General features: G+C 35.7%; 4 protein-coding genes across 5 annotated transcripts; 2 read left to right on the top strand and 2 right to left on the bottom strand.

The window, feature by feature from the left end:
* Positions 1 to 69: 69 nt before the first annotated feature.
* Golgin245 (Golgin-245) lies at positions 70 to 10,555 on the bottom strand. 2 transcript variants are annotated; one of them, XM_066288703.1, is made up of 18 exons: positions 10,324 to 10,554; positions 9,855 to 10,018; positions 7,645 to 7,839; positions 7,108 to 7,520; positions 6,688 to 7,056; positions 5,514 to 5,982; positions 4,771 to 4,907; positions 4,248 to 4,530; positions 3,852 to 4,187; positions 3,540 to 3,800; positions 3,057 to 3,380; positions 2,808 to 3,006; positions 2,216 to 2,760; positions 1,946 to 2,164; positions 1,690 to 1,881; positions 1,294 to 1,435; positions 677 to 1,104; positions 70 to 614 (listed from the first exon to the last, which is right to left on the bottom strand). In XM_066288703.1, exons 1-18 carry the CDS (start codon positions 10,463 to 10,465, stop codon positions 591 to 593), a joined length of 4,842 nt encoding a protein of 1,613 aa, XP_066144800.1. In that variant the 5' UTR covers positions 10,466 to 10,554; the 3' UTR covers positions 70 to 590. The 2 variants fall into 2 exon arrangements, with proteins under 2 accessions (XP_066144800.1, XP_066144801.1); XM_066288704.1 differs by lacking the exon at positions 70 to 614 and having other exon boundaries at positions 1,016 to 1,259; positions 1,315 to 1,435; positions 10,324 to 10,555.
* Positions 10,556 to 10,708: 153 nt separating this feature from the next.
* Positions 10,709 to 12,226, top strand: LOC136342673 (GPN-loop GTPase 3). Its single transcript, XM_066288714.1, has 7 exons — positions 10,709 to 10,904; positions 10,975 to 11,149; positions 11,205 to 11,267; positions 11,385 to 11,558; positions 11,680 to 11,817; positions 11,867 to 12,001; positions 12,057 to 12,226. Exons 1-7 carry the CDS (start codon positions 10,860 to 10,862, stop codon positions 12,170 to 12,172), a joined length of 846 nt encoding a protein of 281 aa, XP_066144811.1. The 5' UTR covers positions 10,709 to 10,859; the 3' UTR covers positions 12,173 to 12,226.
* kz (putative ATP-dependent RNA helicase kurz) lies at positions 12,214 to 16,906 on the bottom strand. The gene is made up of 17 exons (XM_066288705.1): positions 16,743 to 16,906; positions 16,513 to 16,689; positions 15,583 to 16,460; positions 15,303 to 15,534; positions 15,033 to 15,249; positions 14,752 to 14,975; positions 14,481 to 14,594; positions 14,311 to 14,429; positions 14,064 to 14,254; positions 13,843 to 14,006; positions 13,561 to 13,781; positions 13,366 to 13,462; positions 13,070 to 13,258; positions 12,867 to 13,014; positions 12,595 to 12,796; positions 12,443 to 12,540; positions 12,214 to 12,385 (listed from the first exon to the last, which is right to left on the bottom strand). Exons 1-17 carry the CDS (start codon positions 16,815 to 16,817, stop codon positions 12,306 to 12,308), a joined length of 3,426 nt encoding a protein of 1,141 aa, XP_066144802.1. The 5' UTR covers positions 16,818 to 16,906; the 3' UTR covers positions 12,214 to 12,305.
* A 232-nt stretch (positions 16,907 to 17,138) lies between these two features.
* On the top strand, positions 17,139 to 19,919 carry LOC136342671 (hsp70-binding protein 1). Its single transcript, XM_066288711.1, has 7 exons — positions 17,139 to 17,631; positions 17,691 to 17,821; positions 17,874 to 18,054; positions 18,114 to 18,335; positions 18,390 to 18,545; positions 18,599 to 18,807; positions 19,374 to 19,919. Exons 1-7 carry the CDS (start codon positions 17,565 to 17,567, stop codon positions 19,425 to 19,427), a joined length of 1,020 nt encoding a protein of 339 aa, XP_066144808.1. The 5' UTR covers positions 17,139 to 17,564; the 3' UTR covers positions 19,428 to 19,919.
* Positions 19,920 to 19,996: the final 77 nt, after the last annotated feature.

Here is a 19,996-nt window from a genome sequence, read left to right as displayed (position 1 = left end):
TGTAGATGGATTAAAAGGTCTACGAAATTATATAATACACAGACTATGGGGTATATTATAACCATTGGAATGCAAAAATGCCAGTTGAATCCTTTGTGAATAAAGAAGTGTTTGCCTATTGAATGACTGTGCACATTTGAATGAGAAAAGGCCAGAAAAAACTTAAGAGTGACACTTTTAGATACCTGAAGATTGTTAGAAAACTTATAAAGAAGTATTTATGTAGGCTTTATCTTTAATTTTAATCATTTTAATAAATTATACTCAAGTGGCTTTATTAAGTATTAATATGGGGTTGTTCCGGTACCCCTTTGATAGCAAACTCTGCAGGATTAAAAAAGAGTATGTCACCTTTTTTAGTCCTCCAAAAGTGTCTAATAAACGGGATTCGTGACTCACCCCATATACAATTGAATTTCCTATTGGTATACAGTCAAGCCTCTGACACGATTTTAATAAGACACATTTGCTTTTACAAAGTTTTAGCACAGCTTTTTGATTAAGGTGTTGACCTTTAATATAGTAACACCCTGTAGATTGTATCTAATTCAGTTGCATTTGGAAGCAAAGTCTAAAGCGTCGTCCTGATGCTAGAGTATTCCTAATTGCCCCAGCTATGAAAATTACAAAAGTTGACATTCAAATATTTAAGAGGAGAATGCTTATATTTTCTTACCAAAGTCTGCTTCTGCTGCTCCTTCTGCAACACTGCCTCGGTCTGGGCAGGATCGAATTTGCACACTGCCGCGATCACCCTGGCCAGCACCAAACTCTCTTTTCCCAACATATAATTGTACAACACATTCTTCAGGTACTCGATTTCGGTCGAACTGGATAGTTCCGTGCAATGATTTAGCGTGACCAACGTCTCGTCTAACGTCCTGTTGAGTTTCTCGTTCTTGTTTTTTAGTTTTTGCAGCTCGTTCTCATAAAACTCAAGAGAACTTTTGTTGGTCAAATCCAGAGACTTGTACTGAACGACTTTGTCTCTTAAAGCGTCGATCTCTAGTTGCAGTCGGTCTCTGTCAGGGTTTATTGGTCCATTCTGAGGTCCTCGTAAGGAGGACAACAGGAGGTGGTCTTCTTTCACTATCGCTAAGTCATCTGTAACGGCATGAGGGGAAAATTATTGACGTGGTAGCAAATTTACTGGGAAGCGATTTTTTCCCGAAAATAGAGGAACTAGTCGGTTGGTATTTAGGCCTCTTTGAATAATTTGTCAGTTTCTGTGTGCACATTCAAGTCTCTTGTAAATTTCTCTAAAATTCACAGATTAAGAGGAGTTGTACTGACCTAATTTATTGCTCCCATTACTATGATTTACAGGTAAAATCTTCAACTCATGCACTTCGTCCTGCAAGAGCTGTTTTTCGTGTGTCACCTCGTTGTATTGGTGTTCCATTTTGCTTAATTGGGTTTCAAGATCCTTTTTAATCTAAAAATAAAATTTATTTCACTAAATTTTTTATAAATAAAATTACAAATAGTGTTATTTCAAATCCAAACATCTCAAAAGTAGACAAAGTACTCTGCACAACTGAAATGTATGCCTTGTTAAGCCCCTCTAAAGGCATATTCAGTAAAATCAAAACTAAAAAGCGTCTTCAACTGCCGGTCTAAATAATGAAAAAAACTTATTGCCTACCACATTGTCTTCATCATCTCATAAAATCAACATCTTAGACTTACCTTCCTGAAACTATTAAACTGGTCCTCAAGTTTCGAATACTCGGTCTTCAGATTCTTATTCTCTAAATGAAGTTTATCACACTTGTCTTTGATTTCCAAGAAATCTCGCTGGATTTGTGCCAAATCCGGATTTTGCGAACCTTTTTCTTTCAGAGTTCGTTCTAGTTTTTCAGTCAGATCAGTCACAGCCACCTAAAGACCAATCCCAAAAAAATAATAAATTAGTTGATCTTTAATTATATTTGCTTGAATGTACCCTTAAATTATTTCTTTCCTCTTCGGTCTCAAGGCGCTCCTTCTGCATTTGTCCTTTTTCGTTTTCCACACATTCATATTTCACTTTATACTCTTCAACCTCACTCATTAATTTGTCGTGTTCCTCATTCACGTGTCTGTTGTCTGAATCCAGTTGGTTTATCTGTACTTTTAATTCAGAGATACCTTGGTTTAATTTGTCACACTCGTTTTGCAAGACCTAAAACTTTCCATTTACTACCTTTTCTAGCAAATCCAAGATTAATTTCACCTCATTTTGTTTCTTGACCTGCTCCAGTTCTTTGGCTTTAGAGGTCAAGGCACGAAGATTCTCGCCTTCAATGGCGACTTCTTCTATTCTTTCTCTGAGATGTTTGTTCTCATAAGTCAAAGCCTCCTTTTCCTGTCGCACAACTCCCAACTGCTGTTCAATAACTCCCATTTCTTTCAGCTTAAACTGGAACTCGTCAGATTTCTTTTTCAAATCTTTCTCCAATTTTAATTTTTCGTTGTTAAATTCGTCGCACTTTTGACGCACATCGGCCAAAACCTTCAGGTCGCCCGAATGGATCGATTTGGCTTCGTTATATAATTTTTCAACGCTTTCAAGCGCTATTTTAATGGCTTTTATTTCTTCGTTGTTCTTGTCCAATTCCTGTTGCATCTCTTTGATCTTGGAAATAGCCTGTTTTTTTTCCGACTTTTCTTTTCTGGAGGTTTCCATGACTTTTTGGCATTTTTCCTCACCATGTTTCAAGTCTTTCGTTAACTTCTCCATTGCGACAGTTAATTCGTCTAACTTTTCTTGACGAATATCTGAAAAAAAAATGCTATATAGAAAACAAAGATAGTTGAGTACCTACCCAATTCCTTTCTCAAGGCCTCATTATCGGTCTGCAGCCGACTTGTCTCTTCTTTCAAAATGTTCACTTGCTCTCCCAACATCTCAGTTTCTTCTTTCAATCTCGAATTCAAAGTGTTTTTTTCTTCTTTCAATAGTTGATTCTCTTGGGCGATTTTACGGAGCTCTGCGTCAGTAATCTGGAAATTCTTTCTTTCCACCTTAAAACAGTCATTAAACTTCCCATTCTTCCAGTTGCAGTTCTCCTTACTTCAAACGAGTCAATTAAATCCTGCTTCTCCAATTTAACAGCCTCTTCCAAGTCGCTTTTCTCCTGATTTACAGCTATAAGTTTCTTTACTAAATCGTCCACTCGGTTCTCAATGAGTGAGCCCTTGGCTAGTGCATCCTCGAAAGTGCTTCGTTCGAGTTCAAATGAGTTCAATAGGTTATGGTTTTCTTCTTCAATGGCTTTGAGTTTCATCTCCAATAAACCGCATTCGGTTTTCTCTATTTGTAAAGAATCTATTTCCTCCTCTTTTATCTTTAAGGCTTCCGTGAGTTTGGCTACTTCTTGTTCGTTGGTTAAATTGTCCTAAAAGAAATGAGACATTAACATGGGCTTTAGTATAACTAAAATGTGTATATTAAAGGAAATTTGAAGAAATGACACCAGAGCAACCTAACCCTACCAGAGAGCATTTTGGGCAAAGTGGTTTTGGCTACCATTCACAGAAATTTACTAGTAACTTACTTTGTGAAGCTTCACAATGGTTTCCTCTTTGTTTTTCAAATACCGATTCAGTTTAGCGACTTTGGCGGTCAGCCGCTCGACGCTCCCCTCCAAATGCTTAATCCGTTCGTCCTTGAGCTTCAGGTCTTTGTGCTCCACCATAACCTTGTTAAATAGCTCTCTTTCGGCCTCGTAACCCTTTTCTAAATCCACCCTTTCCTGCTCCAATTCCTGTACTTTAAGCTTTAACAAGTTGCACTCTGAGCTTTCCAATTCTATCAACTAAAAGAAAACTCAGAGTGTCTGGTTGATTTCTATTTTTATAACCACTACCTGCTCTTTTTCTTCGATCAACCGCGTCTTCCCTGTTAATTCGTCATTAACACGCTTTAGCTCGAGGTTCTCCTTGGCCAGTTCGACGTTCTCCTGAATAATGTCCTCCTTGTGTCTCAAAAATTCTTCTTTATGCTGATGGAAACTCTGATCGAAAGTCTCTCGTTCTTGCTCGAAGGATTTCAGCAATCTGTCTTTCTCGTTTTCCATTTGCTGTACTTTGATTTGCAGCAAGTTGCACTCGGTTTTGTCCAGTTCCACAGCTACCTCGCGCTCCTCCTGAATACGCAATTGTTCTCTCGCCTTCGCCAAATTCTCCTCTAAGTCCAGTTTCATCTGTGTGGGTAGTGTAGATGTAAAATTCTTTCTTCTTTAGTTAGCATTAAGATGAAATACCTTGTTAAGGTCTACTATTAGCGAATCTTTTTGCTTCAAGTAGCCCTTCAGCTCAATGACTTTCTGCTCTAGTGTCTGAATTGTCTGCTCCATATCTGCTATAGTAATCTCCTTTACCTTTATATCGTTGTGTTCTTCCAGAACTTTATTAAACAACTTGCGTTCCAATTCGAAACTATCCAGCAAAGTCTTCTTTTCCTCTTCAAGAGCTTGCACCTTCATTTCAAGCAGGTTGGTTTCGGTTATTTCTAGCTCTGCAGCTTCCTCTTTTTCTTCCATTAGTCTTAAAGGGATTAATTCGTATAAACTGCTCATCAAATTAGTTGGGACGGGATAATTTTTGAGAGCTCGTATATCGAAAATTTGTTGACCGACTCTCGCGAATAAAAAAGGCAACTTTTTTTTGTCAAGATCGATGGAAATGGGGAAAACCAGTCGGAAAATGACAGAAAAATGTATCTATTCGGCCATTCTGACGAGCAGTTCATTCGAAAAAAATCTCATAGAGATAAAAACTACACACCTAAATTTCTGGACTAGATCGTCATGGGAGGTTTGAAGTTTTAAATTTTCCTTAGCCAAGTGAACGTTTTGCTTCTCTTTTTCATTGCTTATTTTGCGGAGTTTTCCAAGTTCGTCTTGAAGAGTTTTCATGTTGACCTACAGTGAGGAAAATCGTTAAAATATGAAAAACTTATTTTCTTTAGGCTCTTGAGAAAATTATGAGTTAATTTTTTTTGCATCGAAACCATATCATGAAAAATACTTTAAAACTTTTTCTACAGAAATAATTTTTTTTTATATCGAGTTTTTTTTTATTGTGTCGTTTATAACAACAACGGGGGGAGCAAGCCAAGTAACCATAGAACAAAAACTAGAAATTCGCTATCCAAACATTTCGAAGTAATTAGTCATGCTTCGGCACCTTTTTTACCCCTGATATTTTCTTTCATAGGTCGAGAGCTATGCATGCAAGGTATTTCCACAAAAAACATAGTGTTTTTGTAAGCCATGTATTAGATACCATGTGCACTGTATGTCACTTCATATGTCCTTGTATTTGTAGTTGGGTCCTTCAAATCTAATGGTAAATTTGACCTCAAATTTCATTTGTAATGCTTCCATTGCTGCATAGCTTGTTGTATTGTAACTTTGGCTCTTGCGGAAAGTTGCTAAACCTCCCTAAACTTTTTTATATTATCGTGTTAAAATATATTGCGTTGCAATTGCCCTAATAAAATGCTTTTGATAGCAGATATTACTCACTTCTAAATGTTCAATCTTCTTTTCATAACCTTTATTATCCTCATTGGCGGTCTCGGAAATATGTCTCTCCATATTGTTGACCACGCTCTTCAGGAGGCTGCTTTCCTCGATGAGTTCCAAATGAGTAGACTCCAATTCTCTGTACTGTTCTTCCTTGGCTGCAACTCTATCCCTAATATCCTTTAGTTCTTGCGAAATACTTTTAATAATATCATCTTTTTCCCCAATTTTCTGGTGGATTTCAGTCGCTGTGTCGTTACTAGCCGATATTTCTCTGATTTGTTGCTCAAAGTGATCCTTCAACGCATTTTCTTTAGCTTCATAGTCACTGTTAATTTTTTCGAATATTTCTTTCTCAAGGGTGAGCAGCCTTTTTTTGGCACTGTCTCGTAGCTGTGTGATTTGAGCCTCATAACTTTTCTGTTCCGATTTTATTATGTGGCTAAGTTCTTGCTTTTCCTGCGAAAGCCTGTAAAGGAATCGTTAAAATTCTATGTGGTATACGACAGGATCGAACAGCTAAATGGAATAAATTCAAAATATGCATAATTTTCAAAACGTAAAAAATGAGTTCCTTATTTCAACCTCGTGAATGATAGTTGTAGCACCCAAATTTTTAAATCGGAAATATGGGTTAGTGATACTTTATGTCAAATATCTTTTCATTATCTATTCAAAAGTGCTGTGGTTTTAAGCTTAATTGCAAAAAATAATTTTAAAAAATCCATTCGTGTAATTGAGAAACTTCTCTACGATAAACTAAAAACTTAATAACTAATATCAGTTTGTTATTAATAGTGTAATAAAATAACAATAAATCGATCTCAATATACCTAAAGTTAACTTTTCCAAATGGCCGTATACGAAGGAAGGAATCGCTAAAATGGTCCGCACGACCACTTGATCTTATTCCGTTAGACTGCTTAAGAGGGATATGTGAAGAGTATGGTATACAAAATTAAACCACGCGATCTAGCTGACTGAAAACGAAGAATAACACTTGCAATTAAATCGGTCACGCCTCAGATATTGATTAATATCATAAGACATTTTTATTTATGATTACGATTCTCCCAAAAGCTCTGAGGCATGTATATTTTTTTAAGTATGTTGAAATATTCAGTAATCGAATTTATACCATTTGGCTGCCCCATTTTGTAGATTGCATTAAAACCTGTGTAAATTTTCTTGGCAGGTGCTTAGGCCAGTCTTCAACATTGAATTTACGCTCTGCAGTCGTCTGTTCTGCTCTTCCAACTTCTGTTTCTCCCCTCTAAGCTCTTCAATGTCCATTTTAAATTTCTCCATTTTTAACAGCTCGTTTTCTAATCCGTTACACTTTACAGTGGCATTTTCCAACTTTTCGATCAGCTTATTATTTTGGCTTTGCAAGTTTTCCATTTTGGTCGGCTTGGAGTCTTTCTCGTGCGCTCTGAGGCTCTCCACCTCCTGCTTCAACCGACTAATTTCCGACTCTTTACCCAGCATCTCGTTGTGCAGCTCCATTTTGTTTTCTGCCAGACGCAAGTTATTTTCTTTTTCCCTAAAAAAACATTTCGAAGTTCGTACACGTTAAAGAGGAAAAGAGACCCACCTCTCAGCAAAATCTGCAATGTCTCTCTCTAGCGTGATAATTTTACTCTTGTAGTCATGCTCCTTGGTCTGGAACACTATGTCCCTGGCCTTATACTCCTGGATCTTGCCATTTAGTGCTTCAATCTCGCCCCGTGCATCGTTTAAGTATTTAGTGAGCTGTTCTAATTTATCAGAATCCACTTTACAGGTTGCCTCACTCTCATCCAACTGAACCAAAACGTTCGTATGGTTGCGGCTTTGCTGCAGAAGGCCAATTTTGGTTTGCAAAGACTGGATTTTCAACTGCTTTTCGTCAATTTCATCCCGCAGCGCGTTCTCTAAGTGAGCTTTGGCCTTCTGTTCGAGCGAGCACTGCTCTTTCAACTCTGTCACCCGCCGAATGGCCTTGTCTTGGGTTTCCACCAAAACCGACTATAAAGAAACCTATTTTTAGCAATCTAAACTAATAATCTTGCGATTGAAGTATAATTAGGTGTTAAAATACAGCCGCAAACTTGGCAAACATCCCACGGAATTACCAGACGTATTAACGCACCTTCATTTTTGCGTTTTCCCTCTCCAGCTCCTTATAATGCCTAGCCAAGTCGGTGTACCTGCCTCGGTATTTGTGATACCTCAACTGCGATTTCTGAAAGGCCGCGTGAACTTGTTCTTTGCTGAGGTGTCCCAATTTAGATGAGGATTGAGATACATTGTCCTCTAGTTCACTTGCCGAAGCGTCGAAATCCGACTAAAAGAAGTTTAGAGAAGCGTTATTGAAATAATCAATACGGCCTTGCCTAGTGGCCTTTTATTAGTTTAGCAGCTGATAAAGTTTTCATGAACAGGCTCGTTTGTCGGATTAAACTAACATGGCTGGGGATTTTAGGGACATTCTCTGAGAAACATGAGTGTGAAAAGCTCTTTGAACAAGTCCTAAATCTAGTAGAAATCCCTGCAGAATGTGGAGATGGATGCAAATAGTGAAAGGAGTAATGATTAAGGCGACCTCGAGGTTTAGTCCTTTTTATTTGTGTTCAATTAACTTGCTCATCCCAAAAACCAATTTCGAGCCCGTCGCACCTCCTTTCTTCGGTCCGTCTCAAGTCAAGTTAACACAGGCAGAAATCGGCAATGCCAACGGCAGTTCTTCAAGAGAATATCCTTTTGAACTGCATAGAAACATCTTATAGCTAGTAGATCTGTACCGGTAGGTAAAATTCGCCCTTGAGGCAAAAATAGAAAATATTTCTATCTTTTGATGACCTGAAAATGACCCGTTGGTGGAGCGTATAACTAGAGACGAAAAATGGATTGTTTAAAACGATGTTTCACGGAAAAAATCTTGGATCAAGCATAGTGAGCCAGTTCAAAACACACCACAAGCGGATATTCAAAGAAAAGTTATGTTGTCAGTCTGATGAGTTTACCAAAAATATTGTCAACTGAATAAATTAAATAACGAAATGAAGAAAAATCGCTCTGGATTGGTAATTTGTAAACTTGTTGTGTTTCATTAAAACAATGCTAAACCACATAAAAATTTGACCAACCACCAGAAAATGCTACATCTTGGATGGAATGTGTTCCTACATTCACCCTACTTCCCAAATCTAGCATAATTGGATTACTATCTGTTTCCATCACAGTAAAATGTCTTTAATGAAAAAACTTTCGTAACTGACGAACTTGTGAAAATATACTTGGACCATTTTTTCCCGAAAAAAAAATGTAATTTTTATGTTATTGCAAAAATGAAGAAATGTTACTGAACAAAATAGGCAGTACATCATTGAATAAAGTTATTATTTTTAATGCAAAACATTGTCTTTCATTTATACTGTAAAATACGGAGTAACTTTGTGGACAATCCAACACTTCGTGGGTGCGGCGCAGTTGCATTAATCAGATCGAAAAAAAAGGTGCTTCTTCCCCCTTATTGTTTTGTAGCGCTCAACTGGCCATTTTTTAGAAGAAACTCAAATTTTTCACTTAAGTTAGTTTGTATTTCTCATTACACGTATCGGTAATTTTTACCTTATAATCGCAGTCCAAGGTAGTACCGGTGGTACCTGAGTTTTTGTGGAATATTGCAGTAGTTTCACGCAAATGTTAAAAGAAGAATGAAAACATGAATACTGTGTCAACGCAACTAGAAAAATAATAGAACCTCTATTTCTCATTTGCAAAAAATACCAATATAGTCATGCAAATTTCGAAACGGTGACACTCCGGTTCGATATATTTTTCTGTCAAAGGAGATATAATTTGGTTTAAATGGGCAATGCGTGATATTATTTAAGATAGCTTTACTTATAGAATATAATATAAAATAAAAGAAAATATTTTTAAAAAGTAATAAAAAATATGTTTTGTAAAAAAAAAACGTAAAACGCTTAGAAAATTTCCATACTTAATATCTAGTTCTGGCTAATTACACCTAATCATAAAGTTCAAAGATCAAAACAAATAAGTACTAGATTTTCAGCAGATTATTATACAGGGTAATCATCAAAAAAGAACCTGAAGCAGGTATTGAAATATCACAAGCCTATCTTGAATAAATTCATCAGTTATTATATATTTATAAGGTATTCAATGTCAAACTCCAAATAGCTTAATCAAGAGCCTGCTTTTCCTGTTCACTAGCTAATGCAAGACTTATTTTTTACAATCACTTGTTACTAAACTACCAATTATATCACCATATCAAACCAAACTCATAAATTCGGTGACTATTAAAAATTTTCATCTTTGAATACTCACTTGCAAATGGTACATGCTGCCTGACTCATACCTGGGAAGAAAAGAAATGTCACTAGCCATTGAAGAGTTTGATAATCTTCGTGTCCTGCCTTCAGAGGAGGGTGATACCAGGTTAACACTCGAAAAGCCCTGGTCAGTTGCACTTGTGTTTGCTGAGTGTTCATCTGCAATTAAATATCAGTGCAGGGGCTAATTTTAAACTTCTTAAAACCATATTTTGGTTAATACTGCATTGATTGGTGAGGTATTACATTGAGTGTCAGTTTTGCAAACTTAAGAATTTTAATTGCAATCAAGGAAGCACACTTTGACATCAGGATATTTATCATAGTTGATAACTATCACAGATTAATGTAGCCTGATACTTTTGAATGATAACAGCATAAATGAAAAACCTGAGTTTGTAGCTGGTAATAGGGTCTCTCTACAGGGCATTGCTAACGTAATTTAGAATTTTGGGGCCATTTACCGTCTTCTCCAATAGAAAACATGCTTTCGTCTGGGGTACTAGTGCCCTGCAACTTGTCGCTCACGCTTTGCGTCAGTTGTTGGAAACGTTGGGGGCTGATTTTTACCTCCTCGGTGATTTTGTCTTTAAGTTTTTTAAACATTTTTCTGCAAAAAACAGGTTTTTTTCGGATGTTTTGGGTAAATAAACATTACACGAAACTCGCGAATAAACGTCAAAATAAAATAGGAGGTGACGTCAACAGAAAAAGATTTCTCATTGGTTTAAGGAGGCAAAAGAGTTTTATCTCTTTTCGTCTTAGGATGATATAAGAAATAAATAAAGAGGGAGACATAATTGATCCCAAGAACTGACAGGAATAATTATCCAAATAGAATATGGCAGAATTACCCTTTTACATAACCTAAAATATCAAACTTTATTATGTTGGTCTAGAATAATGATTTTTGAAATAAAATTTTTCAAAATCGTTCAAGACTGTTTGGTTTAATCTTTTCCTAATGAATTGAAGTCCTGAGAGATTCTTTGATACTAAAATGAGATATGCACAATTAGTAGTAGGTCCTGCGGGCAGTGGCAAGGTAACAATATTATCAAATATACCAATTTCAACTTACACTCAGTATTAACCACATGTTAACTGCTTTGCAGTCTACTTATTGTACCAGTATAGCCCAATATGGGATAGATCAGAAAAGGAACATTGAAGTAGTTAATTTAGACCCAGCAGCTGAGCACTTTGATTATGTGCCACTGGTAGATATTAGAGAGCTAATCCAGGTTCAAGATACAATGGAAGATGAGGAACTGCATTTTGGGCCTAATGGTAGTGTGTTAAATAGTGTCTTAGTTGTGGTACAATTTCATAAGTTGTTTCATAGGGGGATTGATCTTTTGCATTGAATATTTGTTGGAAAATTCAGATTGGCTTCGTGAGAAATTAGGTAAGTTTATAACCAACAAAACATTGCCAACTTTTTTATGCTCCTCCACTACAATGTTGTGCTTCTCGCATACTTTACACAAGATTACAAATCTCATGTTTCCCAGCATGTTTCTAGGAGAACATGAAGAAGATTATATAATATTTGACTGTCCTGGCCAAATAGAATTATACACACATTTAACAGCAATGAAGAAACTGGTAAAACAGTTGCAGGATTGGAATTTCAATGTATGTTCAGTCTTCCTAGTCGATGTGCAATTCATGACTGATGGGGCCAAATTTCTATCAGGTACTACTTAATAAAATAGTGCTATTAGCTGAGTATTGCTTACTTGAGAAAGATCAAGTAGTATGTGCATATTTTTACAAAAAGGTTCTCTTTGAGTTTTTGCACGTATGAGGTGTTTTAGGCACAATGGCAGCACTTAGTGTGATGGTAAACTTAGAGCTGCCACACATTAACATCCTCTCAAAAATGGACCTGCTTTGTAAATCGGCTAGAAGACGATTAGATCGCTTTCTGGAACCCGATTCTCACGCAATACTAGGTATGACTTAAATCGTCTTAATAGAAAATAATAATTTTTCACTTTTAAGGCGATGTTGAATTAAATGGTATGTCATCTTTTAACGCGAAATATAAAAACCTTACTGAAACGATCGGGAAAATTATCGAAGATTATTCTTTAGTTCGATTTATCCCTTTAAATCTTAAAAATCAAGAAAATATAGGTAAGATTGTAACCTTGTCTATTGATTCCTTATATAGTAGTTGTAATACTTCCAGGTGATGTCATGATAACCATAGACAATGTGATTCAATTTGGAGAAGATTTAGATGTCAAAACGAAAGATTTTGAGGAAGAAGAACCCGACGAGATCGAGCATTTTTCAAATGAATAAATCATGTTCCACTTTGTTTATTTTTATATAATAAAAACTACTTTTATTTGCATATATAATGTTTATTCTTAATTCCCTAATGATGACTAAAAGGCGACTATTTACAATATTTACAAATTTAGATCTCTTTAGTTTAATCTAACGGAGGCCACATCAAACTTACTTCTGCATGTCCCGATTGAGGCAACCAATTAAGATACTCGTTTAGTAAATCTAAAAATATGACAAATCAGATGTTTGCCTAAGATATTTTCTGGCACAAAAACTCACATTTAGAATCTTGTTTCCAAACATCTTCCAGAGCCTGTTTTGAACTGATATTTTTCTCTACTAGTGCTTGAAGCAAACTCCGAGTTCTAGGTTGCAAACTATACAAAAAAGCAATGATTAATACAGAAAATTAGTAATATTTGACAACTAACTTGGCCCATTTTTTCACCATGACTTTAGGCTGACTCAGCAAACTTTTCGCATACTTTTTTAGTTTTCTAAAGGGTTTTCCCTCTAACAAGAAGCTTGCGAACCACTTAATACAGTCGATCCCTTCAGGATATGGAGCATCTAATTGCGGCAAAGGCCAAGCCTGAGTACCTATAGTACCTGTTATTGAGCAATGCACTTTTCCTACAAGTAAAGAATATTAATTAATCGCTCTTCCAAAATTTAAATACTACATATGTGGAATAACGCATACCAGTTTCCTGATTATAAAAAGGAGGAATATTTACTAAAGGCTCCGAAAGATTACACAACGTTGGCACGTAAATAGGCATCCATTCCACGTCAATGGCTGTAACTCCCCGCATGTAAATTCTGTTGGTTTCGTAAATTTCTTGATATACCTAAGTAAATACGGTCCTAAGGGGGAAGGCAAAAGTGAAATAGGTTTTCACTTACCACAAACTCCGGTAGAGTTTTCCGTAGAACTGAGCCTTGATGTAAATAGACGGGATCCTCCATATTGTTAGCCCAATAAGCGTACTTGAATTTGGCCCGATCCTCGCGGTCTTTCACTTCGTCGAGGCTGACTTTTTTTGCCAATTGATCACCCATTCCGCATAGCAAGATTTGCCGTAATAATTTGGCCTATTTATGGTTAGTCAAGTAATCAAGGATTGAAAATTTTATGTAATATATAAAGGAAGTATGAAACTATGAAGAATTAAATAAAAGAGGGTGAATGAGATATTTACTTGGATGTCTGTTGGTGGCTCCATTTTCGAATCGACGACTAAGTCGTCATATGAGAAGTTTTTCTTGATTTCAGAGGTTAGTTGCAATCTCAGTTTTCTAAAATTTGGTCGTATTTATAAAGCGTATTGGAAATTCGTAATAAAAATGGTTATTTGACCTGTCAAGGCTATAAAGTATATTCAGAATATTCTTACCTTATTTCTATCACAGCCTTATGTCTTAATCCATTTTTATCACAGAATTCCTGCAGCTTTCCCTTGCTATGTTCATATTCTGCTGCTCCAACAGCTTTTAACAATACCCCTGCATCGCCCAAAAGAAGAGAATTTCCCGTTCCAGCCCACTGTTGCCTTAGAATTCTCCATTTTTCTCGCGTCGCCTTTTGTTCCTCGGGGGATATTGCATGAATCGATGTCTAATAAATTTTATTATCATTATTAAACTTATGTGAGCCGGATGTTTGCAGTAAAACTGACCTCTAATAACACTTCCTGGACACTTAAAGCCGCCACTAAACAAATGGTATAAGGCAAAAGGTTGAATTGATGACTCAACGCCAACATCTTTCCAAATCGGGGCAAAACTGGGTACTTGGCGACAGTATGGCCTAAAGGTGTCACTTGACCTTTCTTTAAAACTCCTGACATTGATAATCTTAGAATCACTTGTTGGGAATAAATAAAACAATAAGGCGAACCTAATAATTCCAGTCTTTTCTCAGCGGCTGCTAACTGTAACATATCCGGAGCTGTAGGGAAGGGAAAGTTCATGATTTTCTGTACATGCATACATTTTAGCTGCAAATATATGTCATCTACGGGTTTTTGCTGAATTTCTGGGGAGCTGAACTCGAAGAATTCATCATTAAATACTGCGCTTGAATATAGTCTAAAGAAATATTGTTTTTCGTTGAAAATTAAATAATTTGGTGACAATAAATCTACCGGTAACAGTGTCCTGGACCTGTTCTTCCAGCTCTCCCAGCCCTCTGATTGGCAGACGCTTTACTGGTCCACGTTACCACTTGCGTGGTCAATCCGGTTATTTTATCATACAATTTTACCTAAATATTTTGTTACAATACATAATATTAACTTTAGATGTTAAACAATACCTTTGCTTTACCACTGTCTACGACATACTTTATATTGGGGATGGTAAGAGAGGTTTCTGCGACATTTGTACTGACAATACAGAGGCGATGTCCTTCTGGTGGAGCATGAAAAACCTTTAGAAGTAGATATATTAAATTTCAGATAAAAAAAATTCAGTTACTTAGTTTTTGGTGTTGATACCTTTATTTAACTAGTCACATGTAGACCATTAATACGTGAAAAATTACATATTCATCTAAAAAAGCTCTGATAAAAAATCTTCAGACTTACCATTTGTTGTTTATGAGTAGGCAACATTGAGTACAATGGCACCGTCCATAAGGGCTGCGAATTTTTATGCACCGCAATATCTTCGATGATCTCATCATCTGAAGACAGCCCATCATATTCTTCATCAGAGAATGACTCAGTGTCATTTTCAACGCTATAATCGTCTAAATTTACTTTAGGGATTACTTTTATTTTCTTTTTCCTTTGATTCATCTTTCTGGCACCTGCAATTCAGAATTAATTCATTCTGATCTGGCTACTATTAAACCATAAAAACAGACTTTTAATAAAATACTCCTCATCATCATCTTCACTGATGTTTTCCTCTGGCAGTTCCGATTCTACCGCAACATCTTTAACTTTAATTTTGCTTTTTTTTGAAGAAAACGTCTTTCGTAATTTTTTCACCAAATAATTAACCTCCCTCTGACCTGTGACAAACACCAATATCCCCCCTTCCGGTAACGAAGTATGAATTTTCACCACTTTGCTATAGGCCTGAAATCTAACATATTAATTATCAGAATACAGGACTTGGTCTAAACTATTACCGCTTTTAAATAATTCTTGTCTGTGCGCTTGTTAAAATGTACAGTAACCGGAAACTGGCGAGCTTCAACGTTAATAACAGGAGGAGAAACTTTGAATAACCTTTTGTTCTCTGTGAAATCGGCCAACCTTAGAGTAGCGGACATGATGATAAGCTTCAATGGATCGCCCTTTTTTTTTCGTAATGATACGAGCCGCGATAAAAATCCTATTAAAATATCCGTGAAAACGGACCTACGAACCATTTGTATATTTTGCTTTTACATAGAAAAATTTTCTTACCTTTCATGAGCCTCATCCAAGATAATGACTGAATATTTCTTAAGCAGGAAATCACTTTGCATCTCCTTCAACAATACACCATCAGTCATAAACTTTATTTTAGTGTCATCAGTGACATTTCCCTCAAATCTTATCAAATATGACACTTCCTTACTGCTTAAACTCATTTCTTCCCCAACTCTCTGGGACATAGAGATGGCAGCAACTCTCCGAGGTTCTGTAATAGCAATTTGCCTGTCTATGGCATAACCTGCTTCATAAAGAAATTGAGGAATTTGAGTAGTTTTGCCACTGCCTGTTTCTCCTGCTATAATTATTATTGAGTTTTCATTAATAATTTCCATGATTTGTTGCTCCTCAGCTAGAATTGGGAGTTTCATACGGACTGCCTGAATCTCTGGTGTTCTGATAACATCAACATACACTGCAGGCTTGCACTTAAGGGTGGAGGTAATGGGGTTTTGTTCAGTTATTTCAATTACTTCTGATGTGTTTTCAGTCAGAAGTACCTCTTTATTTTCCTCCTTAATTTTTTCAGGCAAAGGAGTAGGCAACGCTGGAGGACTTTCATCTTCACTAGAGTTACTTTCACTCTCACTCTCAAAACCCACTATATTAGGGTCATTATTGACTCTTTGTTTTTTTCCTTCAGGTTCTTCAGCAGATAAAAGCAACCTCTTCCTTTTTGCCCCCTTAATTGGATTTATATTCTTAGGCACAACAGCTTCAGCAAAGCTTGATGTTATTATGTCAGAATTTGAAGCTTCCAAGAAAAACTTTTTCAACCCTTTAGTTTGCACTGAAGTAATTGATGTTAGTTGTGATAGTTCTTCAGAAGAGGCCTGCACTTTTTGAAGCGATTCCAATAAACTGGCTCGCTGAGTTTAAAGGATATTAGGCTGCAGAAATATTGTTTGAAAGTCTACTTACATTTTCTTTCTTCCTTTTGTTGTTAACGATTTTTTCAAGTTTTTTCCTGTGCTTCTTGGATAGTATTCTAGTGACTTTAGTTTTCTTTTCTTGAATTTTAGTTTTTCGCTTTGTAGAAGGCAGGACCAGTGCATTACTGTGATCATAACTACCGGAGACATGTAGATCTAGTTTGATCTAAAAAAAGCTGTGCTTGATACTTTTCAGCTTTTCTTAAAAATACATTTCACCTCTTTAGTAGTGGAGTCATCTATAAGTGTGTTGACCACTTCTCGGGCTTTCCAATTATACCTTTTCTTGCCCATTTTGCTTCAAAATTCGAAAATTACTTAAAAACAATACCAAACACGTGCAAAAACGAAGTTATGATCTGTCATTGTACATACTATGAGCGAGGTAAACTTGGTAAGTATGCAATCCGCAATGATGTGTTTTCCTGTTCTTGTTTATCTTGTTATATTAAAATGGGAGTTTCGAGATTTTAAATACATTGCGTTAAATACCGAAAGAAAATGTATTTCACCAAAAAATCAAGAAATCTATACTACATCAAAAAATCACTTTAAAGTAATTACTTTAATGAGAAAAAGGATACTACTTCTTAGTTCTCTCTCTCTCTCTCTCTCCATTATTTCATCTATGAGTGCATTAAAAAACTTCAAACACAACAAAAATACTTCTGTTATTTGCTTTAATCAGCTTAATTTTTTTCCATGCATTTACATGATATGCATATCTGAAACACCTCAAATATTCTGTAGTTTCAGCTTCTCCAACTCACAATAATTTAACTCTAAGTACTCTTGCACTGTCCAATATTCAGTTCACGACACACTACACCCCAAAACAAATCTCCGGTTCTTTAATTTTTTTTTAATAATAACGGATCAACTATTGCGGACAAATATCTACTGTTGTTTAAATCTAAGTTTTCGATGTTACCAGAATTATCTAGAATTTGAACATACATAAATATAAATTGCTCTCGTTTGTCATTAATTATTGTTCAGCAAAGCTCCATATTAACCCTTTTATCGGCCCCTTTCAGTGACATGCCAGGCATCGAAGAAAAAAAGACTGAAATCGCAGGGGCTATCTGCGCCCCTCCTGAGCCTTCAGGTGAGTCCTTTGACAGTCATACATCTCCTTAAAATGTTTTAACTTCAATGGCAATATAGGAGATGCTCAAGCATTACCTACACAACCCCGGCAACCCAGGAGTTTACATGGTTTACTCCAATTTGCCATGGAGGCAACAAGGGCCGAGGATGCTCCATATGATTCTCCTTTCGTGTCAATGGATGAAGAAGTGTGTATTGGTTGTTAAAACATTAGCATTTTTTTAGTGTCTTATGTTTTAGAGAAAAAAGTGGCTTGAAGATGCTATTAAATCCATGACAATTGATGTCATACAACTATTACAAAAACAAATTGAAATTCTTCAGAAAGTGGATCAAATCAAGAGGGATGATGACATATCTCTGTATGAAGAGGCTGTAGAAACTATTTTAGACCATGTTGATCACATAGATGTTGCTTGTGGTAAGTGTTTTTTTTAAATTCTAAAGCAATACCTGAGGATTATCCTTTCTTATTTTCAGATTTCCATAAGATTGGGGGTTTTACAGTATTATATCCATGTTTAAAGTCTCCTCACCCAAAAATACGGGCAGCAGGATGTGAGTTATTGGCAGTTCTTTGTCAACATAATCCTTACTGCCAACAAGTGGTTTTGGATAATCAATTCATTCCAAAATTGTTGAATATTATTGAAAAAGATGAAGACATGCATGTTGCCATAAAAGCTTTATATGGCTTAAGTGGTAAGTAACTTTTTTTAAAGTGTATTCTTTTTTCCTTGTTATACAAATGTTTAGCAATTGTTCGCCACAGTGAAGAAGGTTTTGGCCAGTTTATTCATTATAATGGTCCAGTAATATTACTTCAAGCTTTAGATCGGGGAGATGACAAACTTATTACTAAAGCTACATTTCTTTTAAGCAGTTTATGTAGTTCACAGCCAGATTTCAAAAGTAAGTTGCTACCTTTTAAATCCACTTCACCATTTCCTGAATATATCCTTTAGGTCGATTAATATTTCTGGACTATATTCCAATATTGATTGCCTTAATATTAAGGGAGAGACAACCCAGTCATGAACATGTGATGTCTTTATTGTCTGGTTTAATAGAGGATAATGTGACTGGATTGGGTGAATGTCGAAATCCCAAATATGACTTACAACAAGTGTTGAAAAATTACATCCAAAATTATGGGGAGAAACCTGAATGTTTGGTAAGTGTTTTTTTTTTTAAGTTTATGAATAATGTAATGTGAAGTCTACACCAGAAAAAGTAGAGCCGCCCAATAATAACAATGATATTATACGTAACATCGTGAAATAATTTCGTAACGGAATAACCGAAAGCAAAAAATATATTAAAAAAAAAAAGAACATAACCCTTATGTACAGAGGGTATTTTAGGAAACAGGCGGGAGGAATTGCTCTCTTCACCCACCATTTGGAAAGTCGAGAGAACGATTCTAATTCTCAACAATCGATGTAAAATACTCGTTGAATTCTGGAGCTGGGGTCGGCAGTTTTCTGTGAACTTCCCTATTGCTACTTGCTTGTTGCCATATTTGTTTTTCCACAGTGCATATTGGACTCCAAATATTTCTATGATGAAACATGTTTATTCCTGATTTACTTTTTTACCAACTGCGACCCCTAATTTTTTACACAACTACGCTATTTTACATTTGATAAATATATGACTCATCCATTTTTTTTCGTGCAGTTTTCATTTAAGAAATTTAATATAACTCTAATGGGAATACGTTTTTTATTCTTTTTCTAGGAAGAGGTGCAGCATTGCAGACGAATATTATACTTAGTGTTTGGCCTGAATTAATTATTAATTTATCAGCGTGTATTTTGTATTTTTTATAATACTTAATTGTTAGATGTTTCATACAGATGTTTGAACTTTATCTAATTTTTTTTTTAAATAAATAAAAATATAATTTATATAAAATTATTAAATTGAAACAATAACATAAACAAGAAAATAACGTAGGTAGGAGTAAATTTTACCAGAACGTATTTGAGTTGGTGCACTGTCTTGCAACATTGCTTAGCCATGCTGAATTACATTTTTGGAGATAAATGGTAAGCGCGGCATTCTATTTCCCATTTTAATAGAATTTTGTACTGATAGTTAATCAAAAGGGTGATGATTAAAAAACTTCAAATAGGCGTTAAAATATCAGAGATATTTATGTTTGAATAAATTCCTCTGTTATCTCTTGTCACTCAGACGTCTGATGTAAATACCAATGGCTTCGTGATTTTACAATTTTTTTTGTATAAAGTGATTAAACATCAAATAAATCATTATTATTTATTTTGTTTTTATTTGATTTCCTACATAAACCCACCTTAACAGGAGATATAAAAGAGCTAAACTTTTGACGGTCTTAA

The sequence above is a fragment of the Euwallacea fornicatus genome, chromosome 12 (genome assembly GCF_040115645.1).
Source record: "Euwallacea fornicatus isolate EFF26 chromosome 12, ASM4011564v1, whole genome shotgun sequence".
Lineage (NCBI taxonomy): Eukaryota > Metazoa > Arthropoda > Insecta > Coleoptera > Curculionidae > Euwallacea > Euwallacea fornicatus.
The sequence above is the reverse complement of the archived record's forward strand: the minus strand, read 5'-3'. Positions and strand labels throughout refer to the sequence as shown.

Coding starts and splice junctions, on each gene's coding strand:
- Golgin245 (XM_066288703.1), bottom strand. CDS start 10,465: ATGTTTAAAAAACTTAAAGACAAAATCACCGAGGAGGTAAAAATCAGC. Junction 10,019..10,323: donor GTTTTCTATTGGAGAAGACG/GTAAATGGCCCC, acceptor ATTTAATTGCAG/ATGAACACTCAGCAAACACA. Junction 1,436..1,689: donor AGTTTAATAGTTTCAGGAAG/GTAAGTCTAAGA, acceptor TTTTATTTTTAG/ATTAAAAAGGATCTTGAAAC.
- LOC136342673 (XM_066288714.1), top strand. CDS start 10,860: ATGAGATATGCACAATTAGTAGTAGGTCCTGCGGGCAGTGGCAAG. Junction 11,150..11,204: donor ACTGCATTTTGGGCCTAATG/GTAGTGTGTTAA, acceptor GTTGTTTCATAG/GGGGATTGATCTTTTGCATT. Junction 11,818..11,866: donor CGATTCTCACGCAATACTAG/GTATGACTTAAA, acceptor TTCACTTTTAAG/GCGATGTTGAATTAAATGGT.
- kz (XM_066288705.1), bottom strand. CDS start 16,817: ATGGGCAAGAAAAGGTATAATTGGAAAGCCCGAGAAGTGGTCAACACA. Junction 15,535..15,582: donor TTGGATGAGGCTCATGAAAG/GTAAGAAAATTT, acceptor AATGGTTCGTAG/GTCCGTTTTCACGGATATTT. Junction 13,463..13,560: donor AAGGCTGTGATAGAAATAAG/GTAAGAATATTC, acceptor ACCAAATTTTAG/AAAACTGAGATTGCAACTAA.
- LOC136342671 (XM_066288711.1), top strand. CDS start 17,565: ATGCCAGGCATCGAAGAAAAAAAGACTGAAATCGCAGGGGCTATCTGC. Junction 17,632..17,690: donor CGCCCCTCCTGAGCCTTCAG/GTGAGTCCTTTG, acceptor ATGGCAATATAG/GAGATGCTCAAGCATTACCT. Junction 18,808..19,373: donor GGGAGAAACCTGAATGTTTG/GTAAGTGTTTTT, acceptor TTCTTTTTCTAG/GAAGAGGTGCAGCATTGCAG.